The 22,553-nt window shown below is 36.2% G+C and overlaps 1 protein-coding gene across 1 annotated transcript in view; it reads left to right on the top strand.

Annotated features, from left to right (window-relative positions):
- The window catches only part of FSIP2 (fibrous sheath interacting protein 2), a 104,101-nt gene that overhangs the window by 67,927 nt on the left and 13,621 nt on the right, over positions 1 to 22,553 (top strand). The window contains exons 18-19 of the mRNA XM_019461551.2: positions 1,962 to 2,456; positions 4,024 to 4,124. Coding sequence (XP_019317096.2) covers positions 1,962 to 2,456; positions 4,024 to 4,124 — 596 coding nt within the window. The remainder of the gene's footprint in view (positions 1 to 1,961; positions 2,457 to 4,023; positions 4,125 to 22,553) is intronic.

The following is a 22,553-nucleotide window of genomic DNA, read 5'->3' as shown; positions in this document are numbered from 1 at the left end:
GGGCATCAAACATGTTATTTGATTATGTGATTAAATATATTATTTGATTAAAGTCCTAAGGACTTTAAAATGTCAAAATGATGTCCTTGTTACATGGAAACTATAGCACTGAGGACAAAGGAATTGTCTGGCCTATAGAGTTACACTGATCTACACGTTTTGATTTTTGTCAATCCCCTTAAATTGATGGTGTTCACTCATCAGAAGACTGGGTATGCTTAGGGATATAATCTGTGGCCTGGAAAATGAGCAAAGTTTGATAGAACCCTTCTCCCTGGAGCATAAACTTGAGGTGAATGTTTTGCCAGTACTATCCTGTAAGGCACTGAATTCCATCTTAGGGTTGGTAAGTATGTTAATTAGTGCTTTATATTTTCATACTCAAATACTGAGATCACCATGGGCTGAGGCACTAATTTAATCTCCTTTGCCCTAAATTTTCTGGACCAGATGACCGTTCCTTCCAGCTCTAAGATTTACTCTTCCATATGTGTTCTCATCACTGTATTAGCATATTGCTTAGCAGTCTTCATTTATATATAAGTAATCCCTTGGGGTAAGATTTGTATGAACAGACTGTAAACTAACATTACTCAAAATCTGTTTTTAATTATCTGTAGAATTGTCTGTCACAAATCTTACTCTTAGTTAATGCCTCTCTTTACTTAAGTCATTTATAGACCACACACAGTGGGAAAGAGAATATTTAAGCCAAAAAAATTACCCCTGTCCTTTTAAGGGGAAGAAAAGCCATCCTAAAAAAATTTTTTTTAAAGCAGATACATAGAACTTTATCAAGACATATTATTTGCACGAATCTGGGTTCCAATACTATATATCTTTAGCAAAGGGACACAAAAGAGACAAAAGAACAATAGATTAGTTCAAAGAATCTAAACATTTGTTGGCTCCATGTCAGTACTTTGTTTTCTGTTTTGAGTACTATAAATTCCCAACACACTAGGAATATACATATCAAACTATATATAATAACAAATTCCAAAGCCATATGGAATTATTTTTGATTTCTAAACCACTAGTTCCCTCTACTAACACAGAAAATCAAAATTGATTGTGTTTTATCTTCTTGAAAAAGCTGTTTCTATATTTTGTTTCCACAGAAGATATTTTTTTAGGGCATCATTATCTGAAAAACTGGATCACAGTGTTACAAAGGGATGTTGAAGTCTAAGATTACTAACTCAGTTTGGAGGTTCTGTGGCATCATCAAAGGCTACAGAAATTAGAGAAATTCTGTTATTTAATTATCATTGTCTTTTCTTTGATCTGTCCTTAAACATTGAAAATGGAAAGTTTTCCATTGACTTGACTTGGGAGGGTAAGAAAAACATTAAGAGTTATGTTGTGAAGATTCTTTTGGAAAATATAACCAGGATCAGGAGTGGAAGAACAGGGATTGAGGAGTCAAAGGCCTTCACAAGTTTGGTTATTCATCGTTTTAAAAAGCCAATATCAGACAATACCTTGCTTTTTTATTACAAATATGTACATTTGGATTCTCTATGACTGCCTATGTAGAATTTTAGAAAAGTGGATTATAGTGTCTACTTCTGTCCCCAAACTTTCAAAGTCAATGAAAAAACAAAAAGTAAATTATGATGCAACAAAATATAAAATTTAAGCTAAATAAATAAATAAATAGAAGGAAAGAAAGAAAAAGAAAAAGACTAGAAGGAAACCTATGTTAGACCTTCCTCTACACTTAGGAGTAAATTCTGGCAGATTAATATGATCTCTGGAATATTAAAAAAAATGCTAGATACTGACAAACATTTTTTATAACTTTCATTTGTTTCTTCTTTATACGAGTAGTGGCATTGAAAGATAATACTACTTAAATTGAAACTATAAATCATATTAAAATAGCTATATTACAATAGAACCACAGAAAGAGTGAATGAAGCATTGGTTTTTAATATTCATTGTACCTTCAATTCCAGGCTGTTTGCAGAAATTCATTTCAGAATATAAGAAAGCCTGATATCACCAAGGTAGAGCTTTTAAAGGATGTTCAGACCAAAAAAGATCTTATCATTCGGTTAGTAGCTCATGATATTGATCAAGAAGATTCAGAAACTATCATAGAAGAGGGACTAATGTCTGAAGATGAAGTTGTTTTAAGAGAGGTTGTAAAAGAAGAATACTTCAGAGAGCAATTTGAAGACCAAGTGAAAGAAGCCATGAAGCCAGTAGAAAGCAAAGTTGTTTCTCCCAAGCCAACACTAAGCACAAACACCCTGAAAAATTTTTTTTCTTTAAGAAAATGTTGTCAGTCCACATCCAGTGCAAATATTGAAAGTACTGAAGGAACCTCAAATCATATAATAGAACTTAAGGGGAGAAAAGTTAAAAGAACCATTGCTGAGTTTGACATGGCCACGTGCTCAACAGCCGTGACTGAAACAGACTCTTGGAAGAAAAAGCCACAGAGTAAGGTGAATGAGAAACATAACTGTCAGTGACCAGATATTTACGCAAAGAATAGAGATCTTCAGATATTCTGTCCATGAATGTATCTTAATTAGGCAGTAAAGAATACTTACATGGTTCCAGTCTCTTCCCAAGCCTGGTATTAATTACAGTATAACAGAATTATTAACAGATGAAACCATGAAACTCAACTGAGGGAAAGCAGATAATTGAAAGAGACCTAGATTAGTTAGAAGCCCAAGGAGAACAGAAAATGAAAACCACTGAAAAGAAATGCAAGCTACTTATTTAAATATATCATTTAATCGATTCCAGTCCTTTTTGTTATTTTGGCTGGTAAATAACAGCCAAAATTGAACATTTTGTGTAAGAAGACTTACACAAGTAGGATAGAACTAGATTGGGTCAACATAGGAGGAAGTGAAAAAAAGATCCATACAAATTCAAATTGTCTGGGTTTGATTCCTGACTCTCCTTTAATAGCTATGTTTCCTTTGGGCAAGCTACATAGCCAACTTTTTTCTTAAAAGTTACTTAGCCAACATGCCCAAAATAAACAGGCTAATCAAAATATTTTAAGTATCATCCTTGTAATCAGCCCATAAACTCCACCATTATCATGGGGTATAGCTCTTGTCCCTGGTATCATAACTCTGAAATGACAGCCTCAACTTCAGTGATCATAGGGGGTTGGCCATGTCCAAAAATTAGTACCAAAACATGTTTTTGTAAACTTTGTATGATTTGGGATTTCCTGGTGAGACAACTCTATTGATTATCCAATTAACATGATTCATGTGTAAATATAGAAGCTGAGATGAGCCAGAGAAAAAGAAAAGAAATACAACTGTGTTCAATTCAGAAGCTTAACAAGTAAATTATCTTCACACAAATTTTGATCTATTTGTTGGGAAGCTATGTGTGATTTCATGACCAGATGCAGTCTGCAGAATAGTTTTCTTGAGCCTCATATTCAGAAATGCTGGCTTTATAGGTAGCCAAAGAAATGTTATAGCATATAGGATAATTGTATATAGCAAATGTATAGCAAATTGTATATAGCGAAATTCAAAATGGATTATATGAACAATAATCTCAATATTCGTTTTTGAGATTTTAAGAAAAATTACAATAATATTCTCGTAAAAAATATGGTCATGAAATCACACATGACTTCCCAACAAATAGATCAGAGTACATGTTAAGATAATTGATCTGAAAAGCATCTGAATTGAACAGAGTTATGTCTCTTTTCTTTTCCTTTTTGAAGTTGGTAAGGTATGATTTAAAATATTTGTAAAGTGCAGAAATGGAAAACTATATTCTTCAAACAATCTGAAATTTAAAATCTATTCAAACTCCCATATTATAATGGATCATCCTCACTAAGTCATTCCCCAAAAAATACATATTGGAAAGAGATCTTTTAATGAGAATCATGGGGTTCATCCATCTTTTAAGTGATTTCTAGATATTTTTTTCATTGTAGTGTAGACTAGAGTTTAAAATATGCCAATAAGGTGAGAAAGTACATGTCAATCTCTATGGGACAAATGGTTTTCACTTTTCCAGAAAGAAGAAAGGAATCTTACTACTGAACCAACACATCACTTCATACACAGAATTATGAGTTCATCTTCATATAACCTAGAAGATCTGATTTCATCTTCCAGGTATGTGAAATTTAAGCAATATAAAAACAGAAGTTTGAGATGAAAGTATTACTTATTGGAAGAATGAGGCCCCTGGTAAAACTATGGTTGGGCAGTATTCAGCCTTAGACTTTCCTTCATTCCTTCATATTCTTCCCACCTATAGCCTCCCACTGTGAAGACTTCCTGAGGCATTCCCCCTTCTACCTGATCCCTAATTTATAGTTACCTGGTTTGTACATTTTTTTTCTTGTATAGCAGTATTTTGGATCAAGAATTTTCATATATATATATATTATATATTATATATATATATAATATATAATATATATAATATATATATATATATATTTTTTTTACCCTGGGAGACAGGCATAACAGTATCTGCACTATGAGCCCAAAGGGTTCCTGTTCAACTCTCTTCATGAATTAAATGTTCCAGTGTATATAACTGCCTGTAGGAATGATTCAAAGATGAAATGGAGCAGTGTAAGGTAGACGGTTCATAGATGAACTCTAAAAAACAATGGAGTTTGATGTAGTCCTCTAAGGATAGAAAGCATTTACATGAAAAGACAATTCAGGTTTGGACTACTATAGAGGCAAAGTCTGAGTAATTATAGAGGACATATATATATGTCATATATATCTATATATATGTCTATATATCTATATATATATGTCTCATATATATATAGAGAGAGGACATATAGCAATTATAGAGGACAGAGAAAAGTATACTGTAGATTTGAAATCTAATAACTGTATCTAGAAGAGCTCAAATTTCTTCAACATTGTTCTTAAGTTTATAAGACTATAGGAGATGCAATAGGTATAAGAAGAAAAACTTGCCTGGTTACAGTTCTTTCCACATACCATAAAGGAACTGTTTATTTTCAACACTGACACTATTTTTGTGACATCTATTCCTGGCCCATCATTGCCTCTTTTTCCTGCATAATGGTTGTTTTAAAATACACTAATAATGCAGGCACCTCTCTACTGTTTATTTTAATGATGAAGACAGAAGGCACAGATAACATCAAATAAATGTAAATTTAGAGCAAGATGGCAGACCAAGAAACTGCAGTCCCTTATTTCCTCAGGAAGACAAACAAAAACAACTACATACTGATAAAACAACTTTATACGAGCTCTGACAAGTCAAATATCTGCAGCAACCAAGTGAATGTCTCATCAAGGAAAAGGCATATTCAAACCAGTAGGAAATTCCACAGATTTTTCTTTGCCTTTGCCCAATCCTCTCTGCAATGTGACAAGACACAGTTGGGAAGAAATGGCTCAATTCTCAGTTCCCTCCCTTGGGTTGGAAACAGCAGACTGGAACTTGTTTGCATTGTTCTGGCCTACCTGTCGGGTACCCGAGGGAATGTTTCTGTCTCACCTAAATAGACTGAGACAGTGGCACAGTTTGGATCCATGCCTGAAATCACAGAAGGCAGCTGATGGGTGCCACAGTGCATGAAAATCACAGGGGACTGCAGATGCACCTGAGAGTAAGAGCTTACAGGCAGGGGGATGTAATGAATATTAAAGGCCCTGAGAAGAAGCATGATGGGAAGCATTCTTGGAAAATAAAATGTTTAAAAGCAGATCAGACAGAGGGAGTCTTTGAAGTTCAGCTGAGAAGATGGCAGATTAGGAGGAACCTAAGCTCATCTTGTCCCATGGATACAACTAGATAACACCCATGCCAGCCATAATTAAACCAGGAAGACTGGTACAAGAAACTCCACAACTAAAGGCAAGGAAGAGGCCTCATCAATAAGGTAGAAAGGGTAAAAACATGGTGTGCGAACAAAACAGACCATGGGCTTCTGTGATAGGGAGGGAACTGGTGGCACCTAGAAGGGCAGAATACAGACTTTCACACAGGGAAGCCAACAAATGAGAAGAATGAACCTCTGTAATATTTGCCTTTGAGACTAAGAGGAGTCAAATTTCATGAGTTCTTAAAACTAGCAGGACTTAAAGTCTGGAATTTTAAAAATCAGCAGGCTTGGCTATGATAGAGCTCAGAAGGTGTTAGGAAGTGGCATCCTTGCCCTAAAAGAGACAGCTTGACAAACAGCCCATGCAGATACAGCATAGAACCAGCATTTTGAAAAATTCAGGGGGCAGACAGGGGAGAGAATGATCTGCTCTTGTCAGAGCACAGCCCAGAGACACAAGGATCTTGGGTAGGCCCCTTCAGGAACAAAGGAGCTAGCAGGTGCCATTTCCCTCCCCTTCCCCCCAGCATAAACAAGGGCCACCTTCAGGAAACAACACAGCAGTTCTTACCTAACTTGCCTGCACCAAGCACCCCCCCCCCATACTTCACCAGATCCACCCTTCCCAGTCATGCTAACCTCAGTCTCAGCACTGCAGACCCCTTCCCCAGAAGACCAGCACAAACCCTGTAAATACCACATTATTTGACCTCTCAAATTTTTCAGGACCTCAGTTGCAGCAGTAGCAGGGGCAGGTCTCATTTTGCAAGCAGACCATTGCACATCTTGCTGCCCACAATAGGCAAAGACAGCCTCCGCAAACAATTGGACTGAAGGAAAAAGAGGCCAAGACTCAATAGCAGAGCACACGCAATACACATAGGAGATACTCCCTGAAGTGCCAGGCCCTGGGGAACAAGGATACTGCACTGCAGGGCACTACAGGACATCTTCTCCATAAGGCTATGATTATTAAAGAGCAAGGAGTGGCTAACTTTTCTAACACATAGAAACAGACCTAGTCACATGTGACAAATTAATGACCTGGAAGACAGAGTAATGGAAATCAAGCTGTCAAAAAGAGAAGAAAGAAAATTACACAAACTGAGAATTATCTCAGGGAACTCAGTCACCGATTACTTGATACTTAAGAAAGTATCAAGTGTAATAACATCTGCATTATAGAGATCTCAGAAGAAGAAAAAGATAAGGGGGCAGAAAATTTATTTGAAGAAATATAGCTGAAAACTTCCCAAATTTGGGGAAAGAAACATATATCCAGATCCAAGAGTCACAGAGATTCCCCCAAAATTCAACCCAAGGAGGTCCATACCAAGACAGAGCAATTAAAATGGCAAAAACTGTGATAAAAACATTTTAAAGCAGCAAAAGAAAAGAAGACAGTTATATACAAGGGGAAACTTCATAATGTTATCAGTGAATTTCTCAGCAGAAACTTTGCAGGCCAGAAGGAAGTGGCATGATATATTCAAAATGCTGATAGGGAAACATCTGCAACCAAGAACACTCTATCCAGCAAGGCTATCATTCAGAATAGAAGGAGGAATGAAGAGTTTCTCAGACAAACAAAAACTAAAGGAACTCATGACCACTAACCCAACCTTACAAGAAATATTAAAAAGGACACCTGGAGTGGAAAGGAAGACAATAAGTGAGACTAGGAAAAGTAAAAAACACAAAAGAAGTAAAAATAAATATTTCTGTAAAAATCAGTCAAGGGATTCAAAAATAAAAGGATATGAAATATGATACCATATATCTAAAACATGGGAGGGAAAGGAGTAAAAATTAGATTTAAACATAAGCCACCATCAACTTAATATAGACTGCTCTATACATAAGATGTCCTATACAAACCTAATGGTAACCATAAATCAAAAACCAGTAATACATATGTAAAGAAAAAAGAGAAGCGTATCCAAGTGTATCACTAATGAAAGCCAACAAACCATAAAAGAGAGCAAAAGAAGAAAGCATCAGAGAAAATATATAGAAACAACCACAAAACAAATAAAAAAGTGGCAATAAATAAGTATCAATAATTACTCTGAATGTAAATGGACTAAATGCTCCAATCAAAACATATAGGGTGTCGGGATGAATTTAAAAATAAGACCCATCTATATGCTGCCTACAAGACACTTCAAAAAAAGACATCAGTAGACTGAAAGTGAGGGGATGGAGAAACACCTGTCATGCAAATGGATGCCAAAAGAAACCTGGGGTAGCAATACTTATAGTTGACAAAGTAGACTTTAAAACAAAGACAACAAGAGACAAAGACATTATAAAATAAGAAAGGCAACAATCCAACAAGAGGATATAACAATTGTAAATATTTATACACCTAACATGAAAACACTCAAATACATAAAACAGTTAATAACAAACATAAAAGAGATAACTGATAGTAAGACAATAATAGTAAGGGACTTTAACACCCCACTTACATCAGTGGACAGCATCCAAACCAAAAAGCAGTGAGGAAACAATAGCTTTGAATAACACACTGGACCAGATGGATTTAACAGACATATTCAGAACATTCCATCCTAAAACAGCAAAATAATACACATTCCTTTCAAGTATACACAGAGCATTTTCCAGAATATATCACACATTAGACCACAAAACAAGTGTCAACAAATTAAAAAAAATCAAAGTCATACCATGCATCTTTTCTGACCACAACACTATGAAACACTATGAAACACAAGAAAAAAATCTAGAAAGACCACAAATATGGAAGTTAAATAATATGCTATTAAACAATGAATGGGTGAACCAAGAAATCAAAGAAGAAATTACAAATTACATGGAAACAAATGAAAATGAAAACAAAATGGTCCAAAAATAATTTGGGATGCAGCAAAAGTAGTTCTTTGTTTTTTTTGTTTTTTTTTTAAATTTTTTTTTTTAACGTTTATTTATTTTTGAGACAGAGAGAGACAGAGCATGAACAGGGGAGGAGCAGAGAGAGAGGGAGACACAGAATCTGAAACAGGCTCCAGGCTCTGAGCTGTCAGCACAGAGCCCGACGCGGGGCTCGAACCCACGGACCGTGAGATCATGACCTGAGCTGAAGTCGGACGCTTAACCGACCAAGCCACCCAGGCGCCCCGCAGCAAAAGTAGTTCTAACAGGGAAGTTGGTCATAACACAGACCTCCCTTAAGAAACAAGGAAAATCTCAAATAAACAACCTAACCTTAATAGAAGGAAGGAAATAATAAAGTTTAGAGCCAAAATAAATGATATAGAAACAAAGAAAGAAATAGAGAAGGAAAGAAAGAGAGAGAAAGAGAGAGAGAAGAAAGAAAGAAAAAGAAAGAAAGAAAGAAGTAGGAGGAGAGAAGATGGCAGAAAGAAAGAAGTAGGAGGACACTGGGCTCACCGTGTCCTGCTGATCACTTAGATTCCACCTACCTCTGCCTAAATAACCTAGAAAACTGCCAGAAGACTAGCAGAACGGACTCTCCAGAGCCAAACGTAGACAAGAGGCCCACGGAAGAGGCTAGGAAGGGCGGAGGTGGTGTGCGCTACACAGACTGGTGGGAGGGAGCCAGGGTGGGGGTGGATGGGCAGCCCGCCAGGCAAGGCAGAGCCCCCAAGTCTGACTTGCAAAGTGGAAGGGCCAGTCGGAGTGAGTTCTGACAGCCAGCGGGACTTAACATCTGGAATATTATAAGTCAACAGCTCTGCTCAGAGAGTGGGAGAGTGAAAGGACACCAGGAGGGAGAGGTGTTGAGCCCTGGAAGACAGAGCTCAGCTCCGCAGGGAACAAAGGCACTGGCCAATGCCATCTCCCTTGCCCATCTCCCTCACCCATCCCCCAGCCAAAATCCCAAAGGGAACCAGTTCCCATCACCGAACTTGCTTGCACTTCACAAACACCCAACACTGTACTTCTGTGGATCTATCCCTCTGACTGGTCGGCCTCCCTCCCTGGTGCTGTGGGGCCTCTCCCGCAGGGGACCACTGATGGCAAAGCGAGCTAAACCTACCCCTCCCGCCCCTGTGCACCTTGTGGATCCACTCCGGCTAATACGCCAGACCCCATGAAAGCAGCACCACAAGCCTGGCAGTGTGCAAGTAGCCCAGACAGGGGACACAGCACTCCACAGTAAGTCCTGCCCCTGGGAAAGGGAAAGATAAGGTACACACCAGTCTGACTGTGGCCCCAGCGCTGGGCTGGGGACAGACATCAGGTCTGACTGTGTCCCGCCCACCAAGGCAAGTTACTCCAGAGAGCACAGAGGAAGTGCCCTGCAGTTCCACGCCACCCCAGGGACTATCCAAAATGACAAAATGGAAGAATTCTCTTCAAAAGAAACTGCTGGAAGTAGCAACAGCTAATGAATTGATCAAAAACAATTTAAGCAATATAACAGAACAAGAATTTAGAATGATAGTCATAAAATTAATGGCTGGGCTTGAAAAAAGTATAGAGGACAGCAGAGAATCTATTGCTACAGAGATCAAGGGACTAAGAAATAGTCATGAGGAGTTAAAAAATGTTATAAATGAGGTGCAAAATAAAATGGAGGTGACCACAGCTCGGATTGAAGAGGCAGAGGAGAGAATAGGTGAATTAGGAGGTAAAATTATGGAAAAAGAATGGGCTGAAAAAAAGAGAGATAAAAAAACCCAGGAGTATGAGGGGAGAATTAGAGAACTAAGTGATGCAGTGAAACGGAACAATATCCGTATAATAGGAATTCCAGAAGAGGAAGAGAGAGAAAGGGGCTGAAGATGTACTTGAAAAAATCATAGCTGAGAACTTCCCTGATCTGGGGAGGGAAAAAGGCATTGAAATCCAAGAGGCACAGAGAACTCCCTTCAGACGTAACTTGAATCGATCTTCTTCACAACATATCATAGTGAAACTGGCAAAATACAAAGATAAAGAGAAAATTCTGAAAGCAGCTAGGAATAAACACGCTCTAACTTTTAAGGGAGACCAATAAGACTAGTGGCAGACCTATCTACTGAAACTTGGCAGGCCAGAAAGGAATGGCAGGAAATCTTCAACGTGATGAACAGAAAAACTACGTAGCCGAGAATCCTTTATCCAGCAAGTCTGTCATTCAGAATAGAAGGAGAGATAAAAGTCTTCCAAAACAAACAAAAACTGAAATAATTCATCACCACTAAACCAGCCCTACAAAAGATCCTAAGCTGGATTCTGTGAGTGAAATGTTGCAAGGACCACAAAGTACCAGAGACATCACTACAAGCATGAAACCTACAGATATCACAATGACTCTAAACCCATATCTTTCAATAATAACACTGAATGTAAATGAACTAAATGCGCCAACCAAAAGACATAGGCTATCAGAATGGATAAAAAAAACAAGACCCATCTATTTGCTGTCTACAAGAGACTCATTTTAGACCTGAGGACACCTTCAGATTGAGAGTGAGGGGATGGAGAACTATTTATCATACCACTGGAAGTCAAAAGAAAGCTGGAGTAGCCATACTTATATCAGACAAACTAGACTTTAAATTAAAGGCTGTAACAAGAGATGAAGAAGGGCATTATATAATAATCACAGGGTCTATCCATCAGGAAGAGCTAACAATTATAAATGTCTATGCACTGAATACAGGAGCCCCCAGATATGTAAAACAATCACAAACGTAAGCAATCTTATTGATAAGAATGTGGTAATTATAGGGGGCGTTAATACTCCACTTACAACAATGGACAGATCATTTAGACACAGGTTCAATAAAGAAACAAGGCCCCTGAACGATACAATGGATGAGAGGGACTTAACAGATATATTTAGAACTCTGCATCCCAAAGCAACAGAATATACTTTCTTCTCAAGTGCATATGGAACATTCTCCAAGACAGATCACATATTGGGTCACAAGACAGCCCTTCATAAGTATAAAGAATTGAGATCATACCATGCATACTTTCAGAACACAATGCTATGAAGCTTGAAATCAACCACAGGAAAAAGTCTGGAAAACCTCCAAAAGCATGAAGGTTAAAGAACACCGTACTAAAGAATGAATGGGTCAACCAGGCAATTAGAGAAGAAATGAAAAAATATACAGAAACAAATGAAAATGAATATACAGCAATCCAAATGCTTTGGGATGCAGTGAAGGCAGTCCTGAGAGGAAAATACATTGCAATCCAGGCCTATCTCAAGAAACAAAAAAAATCCCAAATACAAAATCTAACAGCACACCTAAGGGAAATAGAAGCAGAACAGCAAAGATACCCTAAACCTAGCAGAAGAAGAAAGATAATAAAGATCAGAGAAGAAATAAACAATATAGAATCTAAAGAAACCGTAGAGCAGATCAATGAAACCAAGAGTTGGTTTTTTGAAAAAATAAACAAAATTGATAAACCTCTAGCCAGGCTTCTCAAAAAGAAAAGGGAGATGACCCAAATAGATAAAATCATGAATGAAAACGGAATTATTACAACAAATCCCTCAGAAATACAATAATCAGGGAATACTATGAAAAATTATATGCCAAGAAACTGGACAACCTGGAAGAAATGGACAGATTCCTAAGCAACCACACACTTCCAAAACTCAAACAGGAAGAAATAGAAAACTTGAACAGACCCATAACCAGCGAAGAAATTGAATCAGATATCAAAAATCTCCCAACAAATGAGTCCAGGGCCAGATGGCTTCCCAGGGGAATTCTACCAGACATTTAAAGCAGAGATAATACCTATCCTTCTCAAGCTGTTCCAAAAAATAGAAAGGGAAGGAAAACTTCCAGACTCATTCTATGAAGCCAGTATTACTTTGATTCCTAAACCAGACAGAGACCCAGTAAAAAAAGAGAACTACAGGCCAATATCCCTGATGAATATGGATGCAAAAATTCTCAATAAGATACTAGCAAATCGAATTCAACAGCTTATAAAGAGAATTATACACCATGATCAAGTGGGATTCATTCCTGGGATGCAGGGCTGGTTCAACATTCGCAAATCAATCAACGTGATACATCATATTAATAAAAGAAATATAAGAACCATATCATCCTGTCAATCGATGTAGAAAAAGCATTTGACAAAATTCAACATCTTATCTTAATAAAATCCCTCGAGAAAGTCGGGATAGAAGGAACATACTTAAACATCATAAAAGCCATTTATGAAAAGGCCACATCATAAAGCCAATATCATCCTCAATGGGGAAAAACTGAGAGCTTTTTCCCTGAGATCAGGATCACGACAGGGATGTCCACTCTCACCACTGTTGTTTAACATAGTGTTGGAAGTTCTAGCATCAGCAATCAGACAACAAAAGGAAATCAAAGGCATCAAAATTGGCAAAGATGAAGTTAAGCTTTCACTTTTTGCAGATGACATGATATTATACATGGAAAACCTGATAGACTCCACCAAAAGTATGCTAGACTGATACATGAATTCAGCAAAGTCACAGGATACAAAATTAATGTACAGAAATCAGTTGCATTCTTATACACTAACAATGAAGCAACAGAAAGATAAAGAAACTGATCCCATTCACAATTGCACCAAGAAGCATAAAATACCTGGGAATAAACCTAACCAAAGATGTGAAAGATCTGTATGCTGAAAACTATAGAAAGTTTATGAAGGAAATTGAAGAAGATATAAAGAAATGGAAAAACATTCTGTGTTCATGGATTGGAAGAATAAGTATTGTTAAAATGTCAATACTACCCAAAGCAATCTACACATTCAATGCAATCCCAATCAAAATTGCACCATCATTCTTCTCAAAGTTAGAACAAGCAATCCTAAAATTTATATGGAACCACGAAAGAACCCAAATAGCGAAAGTAATTTTGAAGAAGACCAAAGCAGGAGGCATCACAATCCCAGCCTTTAACCTCTACTACAAAGCTGTCATCATCAAGACAGCATGGTATTGGCACAAAAACAGACACATAGACCAATGGAATAGCATAGAAAGCCCAGAATTAGATGCACAAAAGTATGGCCAACTAATCTTTTACAAACCAGGAAAGAATATCCAATGGACAAAAGACAGTCTCTTTAACAAATGGTGCTAGGAGAACTGGACAGCAACATGAAGAAGGATGAAACTAGATCACTTTCTTACAGCATTCAATAAACTCAATGGAGTTTGCGTTCAATAAACTCAAAATGGATAAAGGACCTGAATGTGAGACAGGAAACCATCAAAACCCTAGAGGAGAAAGCAGGAAAAGACCTCTCTGACCTCAGCCGCAGCAATTTCTTACTTGACACATCTCCAAAGGCAAGGGAATTAAAAGCAAAAATGAACTATTGGGACCTCATGAAGATAAAAAGCTTCTGCACTGCAAAGGAAACAATCAACAAAACTAAAAGGCAACCAATGGAATGGGAAAAGATATTTGCAAATGACATATCGAACAAAGGGTTAGTATCCAAAATCTATAAAGAGCACACCAAACTCCACACCCGAAAAACAAATAATCCAGTGAAGAAATGGGCAGAAAACATGAATAGACACTTCTCTAAAGAAGACATCCAGATGGCCAACAGGCACATGAAAAGATGCTCAATGTCACTCCTTATCAGGGAAATACAAATCAAAACCACACTGAGATATCACCTCATGCCTTTCAGAGTGGCTAAAATGAACAAATCAGGAGAACTATAGATGCTGGCGAGGATGTGAAGAAACAGGAACCGTCTTGCACTGTTGCTGGGAATGCAAACTGGTGCAACTGCTCTGGAAAACAGTGTGGAGTTTCCTCAAAAAATTAGAAATAGATCTACACTATGACCCAGCAATAGCACTGCTAGGAATTTACCCAAGGGATACAGGAGTGCTGATGCATCGGGGCACTTGTACCCCAATGTTTATAGCAGCACTTTCAACAATAGCCAAATTATGGAAAGAGCCTAAATGTCCATCAACTGATGAATGGATAAAGAAATTGTGGTTTACATACACAATGGAATACTACATGGCAATGAGAAAGAATGAAATATGGTCTTGTGTGGATCCTAAGAAACTTAACAGAAGACCATGGGGGAGGGGAATGGAAAAAAAAGAGTTTAGAAAGGGAGGGAGCCAAAACATAAGAGACTCTTAAAAACTGAGAACAAACTGAGGGTTGATGGGGGGTGTGGGAGGGAGGGGAAGGTGGGTGATAAGTATTTAGGAGGGCACCTGTTGGAATGAGCACTGGGTGTTGTATGGAAACCAATTTGAGAATAAATTTCATATTTAAAAGAAAGAAAGAAAGAAAAGAAAAGAAAAGAAAAGAAAAGAAAAGAAAAGAAAAGAAAAGAAAGAAAAAGAGCAGTTCAATGAAACCAGGAGCTTGTTCTTTGTAAAGATCAACAGGAGTGCCTTGATGGCTCAGTTGGTTAAGCATCTGACTTCAGCTCAGGTCATGATATTGTGGTCCATGATTTCAAGTCACACATCAGTCTGTGCTGACAGCTCATAGCTTAGAGCCTGCTTCAGGTTCTGTCTCCCTCTCTCACTGCCCCTCCCCCACTCACACTCTGTCTCTTTCAAAAATAAATATATATTTAAAAAAAAAAAAGATCATAACCTCTAGGAAGATTCATTTAAAGAAAAGATATCCCAAAGAAACAAAATTAGTAATGAAAGAGGAAAAATAACAACCAACACTACAGAAATACAAACAATTCTAACAGAATACTATGAAAACCTAAATGCCAAAAACTTGGACAACTTAGAAGAAATGGATAAATTCCTAGAAACATATAGCCTACCAAAACTAAAGCAGGAAGAAATATAAAATTTGAACAGACCAATCACTAGCAATGAAACTGAATCAGTAATAACAATAATAAAAAAAACCTCCCCCAAAACAAAAACCCAGGACCAGGTAGCTTCACAGGCAAATTCTACAAACATTTAAGAAGCGTTAATACACATTCTTGTTAAACTATTCCAAAAAATACAAGAGGAAGGTAAACATCCAAATTCATTCCATGAGGCCAGTATCAGCCTGATACTAAAACCAGATAAAGACACCATAATGAAAGGAACTACAGGCTAATATCTCTCATGAATAGTGATGTAAAATCGCCAACAAAATACAAGCAAAACAAATCCAATAATAATGTAAAAAATCATATACCACAATCAAGTGGAATTTATTCCTAGGACGCAAGGGTGGTTTAATATGCACAAAGCCATCAACATGATACATCACATCAATAAGAGAAAGGATAAGAACCATATGATCACTTTAATCAATACAGAAAAAGCATTTGACGAAGTACAACACACATTCATGATAAAAACTCTGCATAGTAGGTCTAGATGGAACATATCTCAACATAATAAAGGCCTTATATGAAAAACCCACAGCCAACATCATACTCAATGGTGCAAAACTGGGTGTTTCCCCCTAAGGTCAGGAATAAGACAAACGTATCCACTCTTGGGAGACAAACCAAGAAATATCCTTAACTATAGAGAACAAACCAATGGTTACCAAAAGGGGATAATATGGGATGAGGATTAAAGAGTACATTTATCATGATGAAACAAAATAAAATAAAATTATTTTTAAAAATAAGCAAAAATAAACCAAAACCAAAAACAAAACCAGGTCAGACAAATTGAAAAAAGAAAGCATATACATAGGATCAAAAGGATGTATGCTGAGAAAAGATATAAAATCTTAAGGTTCTGCCTCAGATTTTTCTCAAGGTTGAGTCCTGTTAATTAGTAAAGGGCTTCCACACCAATCTCTAAAACCTGGGAGAGGTAGTTGTTTCTTCAAATGCCTAAATTTCAACATAAGTTCACTATACATACAAAGAAACATGGAAAGAGGTCCCATTTAAAGAAACTAAACAAATGTCCAGAAAATGTCCATGAAGAAGCACACAATTGGACATATACAACAGACTTTAAAATAACTATCTTAAATATGTTCAAAAGTTATAGGAAAACACAAAGAACTAAAGAAAATTGGGAAGTATATGAGCAATATGAGAATAAAAAAAAAACCCAGAAATATAACTTATAAAAAAGAACCAAAGAGAAGTTCTGGAGCTGAAAAGTATAACTGAATTTAAATTTCACTAGATGGGTTTAAGAGCAGACTCAGACAGAAGAGAACATGAACACAATTCATTTGAAATTGTGGAATCTGGGGAGCAAAAAATGATAGACTAAAGTGAACATAACATGAGGAACCTATGGGATACTATCAAACATATCAATATATGTATCATGGGATTTCCAGAAGAAGGAGAGAAAAGGGCAGGGCGATTATTTGAGGAAATGATCTTTAAAACCCTCCATATTTGCAAAATGTCATGAGTATACAAATACAATAAGCTTAATGAACTCCAAGTAGCATAGATATACAGAGACGAAACCAAGACATATTGAAATCAAAGTGTCAAGAGCCAAAGATAAAAAGGGAATCCTGAAAGCATCAAGAGAGAAATGACTTGTCATTGTCTATAAGAAATCCCCACAGAACACTCGGGGAAATTTTCAGAAGAAAGCTTGCAAGTCAAAAGGCAGTGAATGATATATTTAAAGGCCTGAAAGAAAGAAAAATATCAAATGAAAACTCTATAACTAGCAAAAATACTCTTCATAAATTAAAGAGAAATAAAGACATTATGAGATAAAAAGACAAAACCAAGAATTTTATTACCACCAGACACGGTACAGAAGAAATCCTAAAAGAAGTCCTTCAAGTTGAAAGTAAGAGATGCTAAACAGTGACTCAAAGCCATATAAAAATATAAAATTCTCTAGCAAAGGTAAATACATGGACATATATGTAAAAACCAGTATTATCATTTTGCTTAATAACTCCACTCTTTATTTTCTACAAGATTTAAAAGATAAATACAAAAATAAGTATAAACCTCTGCAGATGGGTACAAAAGATGTAAAGACATTACTGGGGACATCAAAAACATGAAGGAAAGGGGGTTAATCTAAAAGGAGTAGAGTTTTGTATGCAATTGAAGTTAAACTGGTGTCAATTTGTCATCATTTTAGGATTCTGTATGTAATCCCTATGCTAACAACAAAGAAGATATCTATAGACTATTCCTGAAATAAAATGCAAAGGGAACCAACTGTGTATCTGCAAAATATCAACTACCACAAAGGAAGGCAGCAGTGAAGGAAATGAGGGATAAAAAAGCTATAAGACATACAGAAAAAAACTAACCAAATGACAAAAGTAGTGCTTCCCTATCAGTAATTTAGTATAAATGGACTAAATGCTTTAAAAAAACACAGATTAATAGAAAGAAGTTCAAAAAGAATATCCAACTACAGATAGTCTCCAACTTATGATGGTGCAACTTATGATTTTTTGACTTGCTGATAGTGCAAAAGTAATACCCATTCCGTAAAAACTTGTACTTTGAATTTTGAATTTTGAGCTCTTCTCAGGCTAGCAATACACTGTACAACACTCTCTTGTGATACTGGGAAGAAGCAGTGAGCCACAACTCCCAGTCACCCACACAATCATGAGGGTAAACAACCAAAATATGAACAGCTATTCTGTACACATATAATCATTCTGTTTTTCACTTTCAGTTAAGTACTCAATAAATTACAAGAAATATTTTACACTCTATTATAAAATATGCATTGTGTTATATGATTTTGCCCAACTGTATACTAATGTTTTTTCAGCATGTTTAAGGTAGACTAGGCTAATCTATGATGTTCAGTAGTTTAGGTACATTAAATGTATTTTTTTATTTATGATATATTTCAACTTATAATGGGTTTTTCAGGACTAACCCCTTCATAAGTCAAAGAAGATCTGTATATATTGTTTATAAGAGACTCACTTTAGAAATAAAGATACACACAGGTAGGAAAAGATACCCCAAGCAAAGACAAACCGAATGAGTGCAAGGTTAGCTATACCAATATCAAACAAAATAGACTTTAAGTGAAAAACAAGAGACAACATTATTATAATGATAAAAGGGTTCATTCAATAAGAAGACATAACTAATATAAACATATACGAAACAAACTTGAGAGTTCCAAAATAGATGAAGCAAACACTGACAAATTTGAAGAGAGAAACAACAGTAATAGAGGACTTTAACAGACTACTTTCAATAGTGGACAGAACATCCAGATGGAATACACGGAGGACTAAAACAACACTATAGATCCGTTGGAACTAACAGACCTACACAGAACACTCCACCCAACAACAGCAGAATGCATGTTTTTCTCAAGTGTACATGGAACATTATCCAGCATAGAACATAGGCTGGGTGATCAGGATACCACATATAGATCACAAAACAAGTGTTCATAAATTGTAAAATATTAAAATTATACACTGTATCCTTTCAATCACAATGGAATGAATTTAGAATTTAATAGCAACAGGAGAACTGGAAAATTTATTTTTGAGACAGAGAGACACAGAGTGTGAGTCGGGGAGGGGCAGAGAGAGAGGGGAAACACAGAATCCAAAGCAGGCTCCAGGCTCTGAGCTGTCAGCACAGAGCTGGATGCGGGGCTGGAACTCACGTACTGTGAGATCATGACCTGAGTGGAAGTTGGATGCTTAACCGATTGAGCCACCCAGGTGCCCAAAACAATACATTCTTAAACAACCAATGGGTCAAAGAAGAATTCACTCAGGAAATTAGAAAATACTTGAGACAAATGAAAATGAAAACAATATACTAAAACTTATGGGATAGAGTGAAAGTAGTTCTAAGAGGGAAATTTATAGGTGTAAATTCATTAATAAAGATCTTATAACAATAACTTACCTTTATATCTTAAATAAAAGAAGTAAAACAAGCTAAAGTCAAAACTAGGATAAGGAAGAAAATAATACAAAGCAGAGATAAGCAAAATACAAAATAGAAAAACAATAGAGAAAATCAGTGAAACCTAGAGTTAGTTCCTCAAAACCACCAACAAAATTGACAAAATTATTGCAAGATGGCCTCTGGAAAAAAATAGAAGACTCAAAAACCTAAAACTATTAATGAAAAAAGGGACATTACAATTTATTTTACAGAAATAAAAAGGATTATAAGTGAGTATTATGAACAATTATACACCAACAAATTGGATAACTGAGAGGAAATGGATAAATTCCCAGGAATACATGACCACTGAAACTGAATCATGAAAAAAAAATAGAAAATCTGAACAGACTAGTAAGGAGATTGAATCAGTAATCAAAAACCTAACAGAGAAAATCTCAGGACCAGATGGTTTCACTAGTGAATGGTGAATTCTAGCGAACATTTAAGGGGGAATTAACATCAACCCTCCTTAAACTCTTGTCAAAAAATTGGATAGAAGGGACTATTTCCAAACTCATGAGGCTAGAATTACTTTGATACCAAAACCTAGAAAAAGGCACTACAAGAAAACTACAGATTAACATCCCTGCTGAATATTGATGCAAAACTCTTTAGCAAAATTCTGGCAAACAGAATGCAACAGCACATTAAAACATTTTACACCAGGACTCAAGTGAGATTTATCCCAGAAATACAAGGGAGGTTCAACATATAGAAATCAGCCCATTTAATACAACATAGTACAAGATGAAGAACACACATACTCTGATCTAAATTAATGCAGAAAAAAACATTTAACAAAAGTCAATACTTTTTCATGATAACACTCAACAAACTCGGAATAGAAGGAAATTACTTCAAAGTAATGATAGCCATATGTGGAAAACCTAGAACTAATATTTTACTTAGGGTGGAAGCCTGAAGGAGTTTCCTCTACGATTGGAAACAAAATTGCCCAGTCTTACCACTTCTATTCAACATACTGGAAGTCCTAGTCAGAGCACTTAAAAAGACTTAAAAGGCATCTAAATTGGAAGATAAGACGCACAATGATCTCTGTTCACAGATAATGTTATCTTATATGTAGAAAACCCTAAAGAGTCCATACAAAAAGAAACAAAAATTTTAGAATAAATGAATTCAGGGCCACCTGGGTGGCTCAGTCAGTTAAGTGTCTGACTTTGGCTCAGATCATGATCTCACAGTTCGTGGGTCCGAGGCCCATGTCCAGCTCTGTGCTGAAAGCTCAGAGCTTGGAGCCTGCTTCAGATTCTTTCACACACTTGTTTTCTCTCTCTCTCTCTCTCTCTCTCTCTTTCTTAAAAATAAATATTTAAAATTGAAAAAAAAAAACGAGTAAATGAATTCATCACAGTTGTTGGATACAAAATCAACATAGAAAAATCAATCACATTTCTTTTTTTTTTTCCAATGTTTATTCATTTTTGAGAGACAGAGAGAGACAGAGCATGAGCTGGGAAGGGGCAGAGAGAGGGAGACACAGAATCTGAAGCAGGTTCCAGGCTCCAAGCTGTCAGCACAGAGCACAACGTGGGGCTCAAACTTACGAACTGCGAGATCATGACCTGAGCTGAAGTCGGACGCTCAACCGACTGAACCACCCAGGCGCCCCTCAATCACATTTCTATGTACTGACAATGAACAATCCCAAAGGAAAAGTAAAAACTATAAGTGAACATTCCTGAAGGAAAAGGAAGGAGACAAAAATTAATGGAAAGATTATGCTAAGTGAAATAAGTCAGACTGAGAAAGACAACGTATTATTTTTACTCATAAGTAGAATCTAATAAAAATATGAATAAACAAAAAGCAGAATTAGACCTATAAATGTAATACAGAGAACAAACTGATGCTTGTCAAAAGGGAGGGGGTAGAGATGACTGGGAGCTACAGACTTTGACTTATGGAATGAATAAATCACAGGAATAAAAGGCACAGCATAAGGAATATAATCATTGATATTTTAATAGCATTGTATGGGGGCAGATGGTAACTACAATAGCCGTAAACATAGCATAATGTATAAACTTGTGGGCTGTACACCTGAAACTAATGTAACATTCTGTGTCAGTTATACTCAAATTAAAAAAATATAATTTAATAATTCATGGATTGGAAGATTCACTATTGTTAAGATGTCAATATTACACAGTATTCTACAGATCAGCATTTTATAAGAATTGCATTTGATGGCATTTTTTGTAGATACAGAAAAGATTCATTCCAAAATATTTATATATAAAAAATTCTTACTAAATTTTATATAGGGACTCCTAATAACCAAAACAATCTTGAAAAGTAAGAACAAAGTTGGACTTACTGATTTAAGAACTTACTGCAAAGACATGGTAATGAAAACAGTATGGTACTGACATAAAAACAGACATAAAAAGTAATGAAATAAAATAAAAAGCATACAAACAAATCTTTCATTTATGACCAAATGATTTTTGATAAGCATGCCAAGGCCACTTAATGGGAAAAGAACATTCTTAAAAACGGTGTTGAGAAAACTAACCACACACACAAAAATGAAGTTAGACCCTTCCCTTATACCATATGTGAAAATTAACTCAAAATGAATAAAAGACCTAAGTAAAACTGTAGACCTCTTATAAGAAAACAGGGGGGGAAAGCTTCATGGCACTGGATTTGGCAATAATTTCTTGGATATGACACTAAAAACACAAGAAAGAACAACAACGACAAAAATTAGATATACTGGACTTCACCAAAATTAAATTTTTTTGTGCTTCAAAGGACAGAGTGAAAAGTCAACTCATAGAATAGGAGAAAATACTTGCAAATCATATACCTAATTAAGTGTTGCTACCCAGAATATATAGAGAACTCCTGTAAT

Source organism: Panthera pardus, unplaced genomic scaffold (genome assembly GCF_024362965.1).
Source record: "Panthera pardus isolate Hobbes unplaced genomic scaffold, ASM2436296v1 HiC_scaffold_10, whole genome shotgun sequence".
NCBI classification, from domain to species: domain Eukaryota; kingdom Metazoa; phylum Chordata; class Mammalia; order Carnivora; family Felidae; genus Panthera; species Panthera pardus.
Note: the sequence above shows the minus strand (reverse complement) of the source record. Positions and strands in the feature narration are given on the sequence as shown.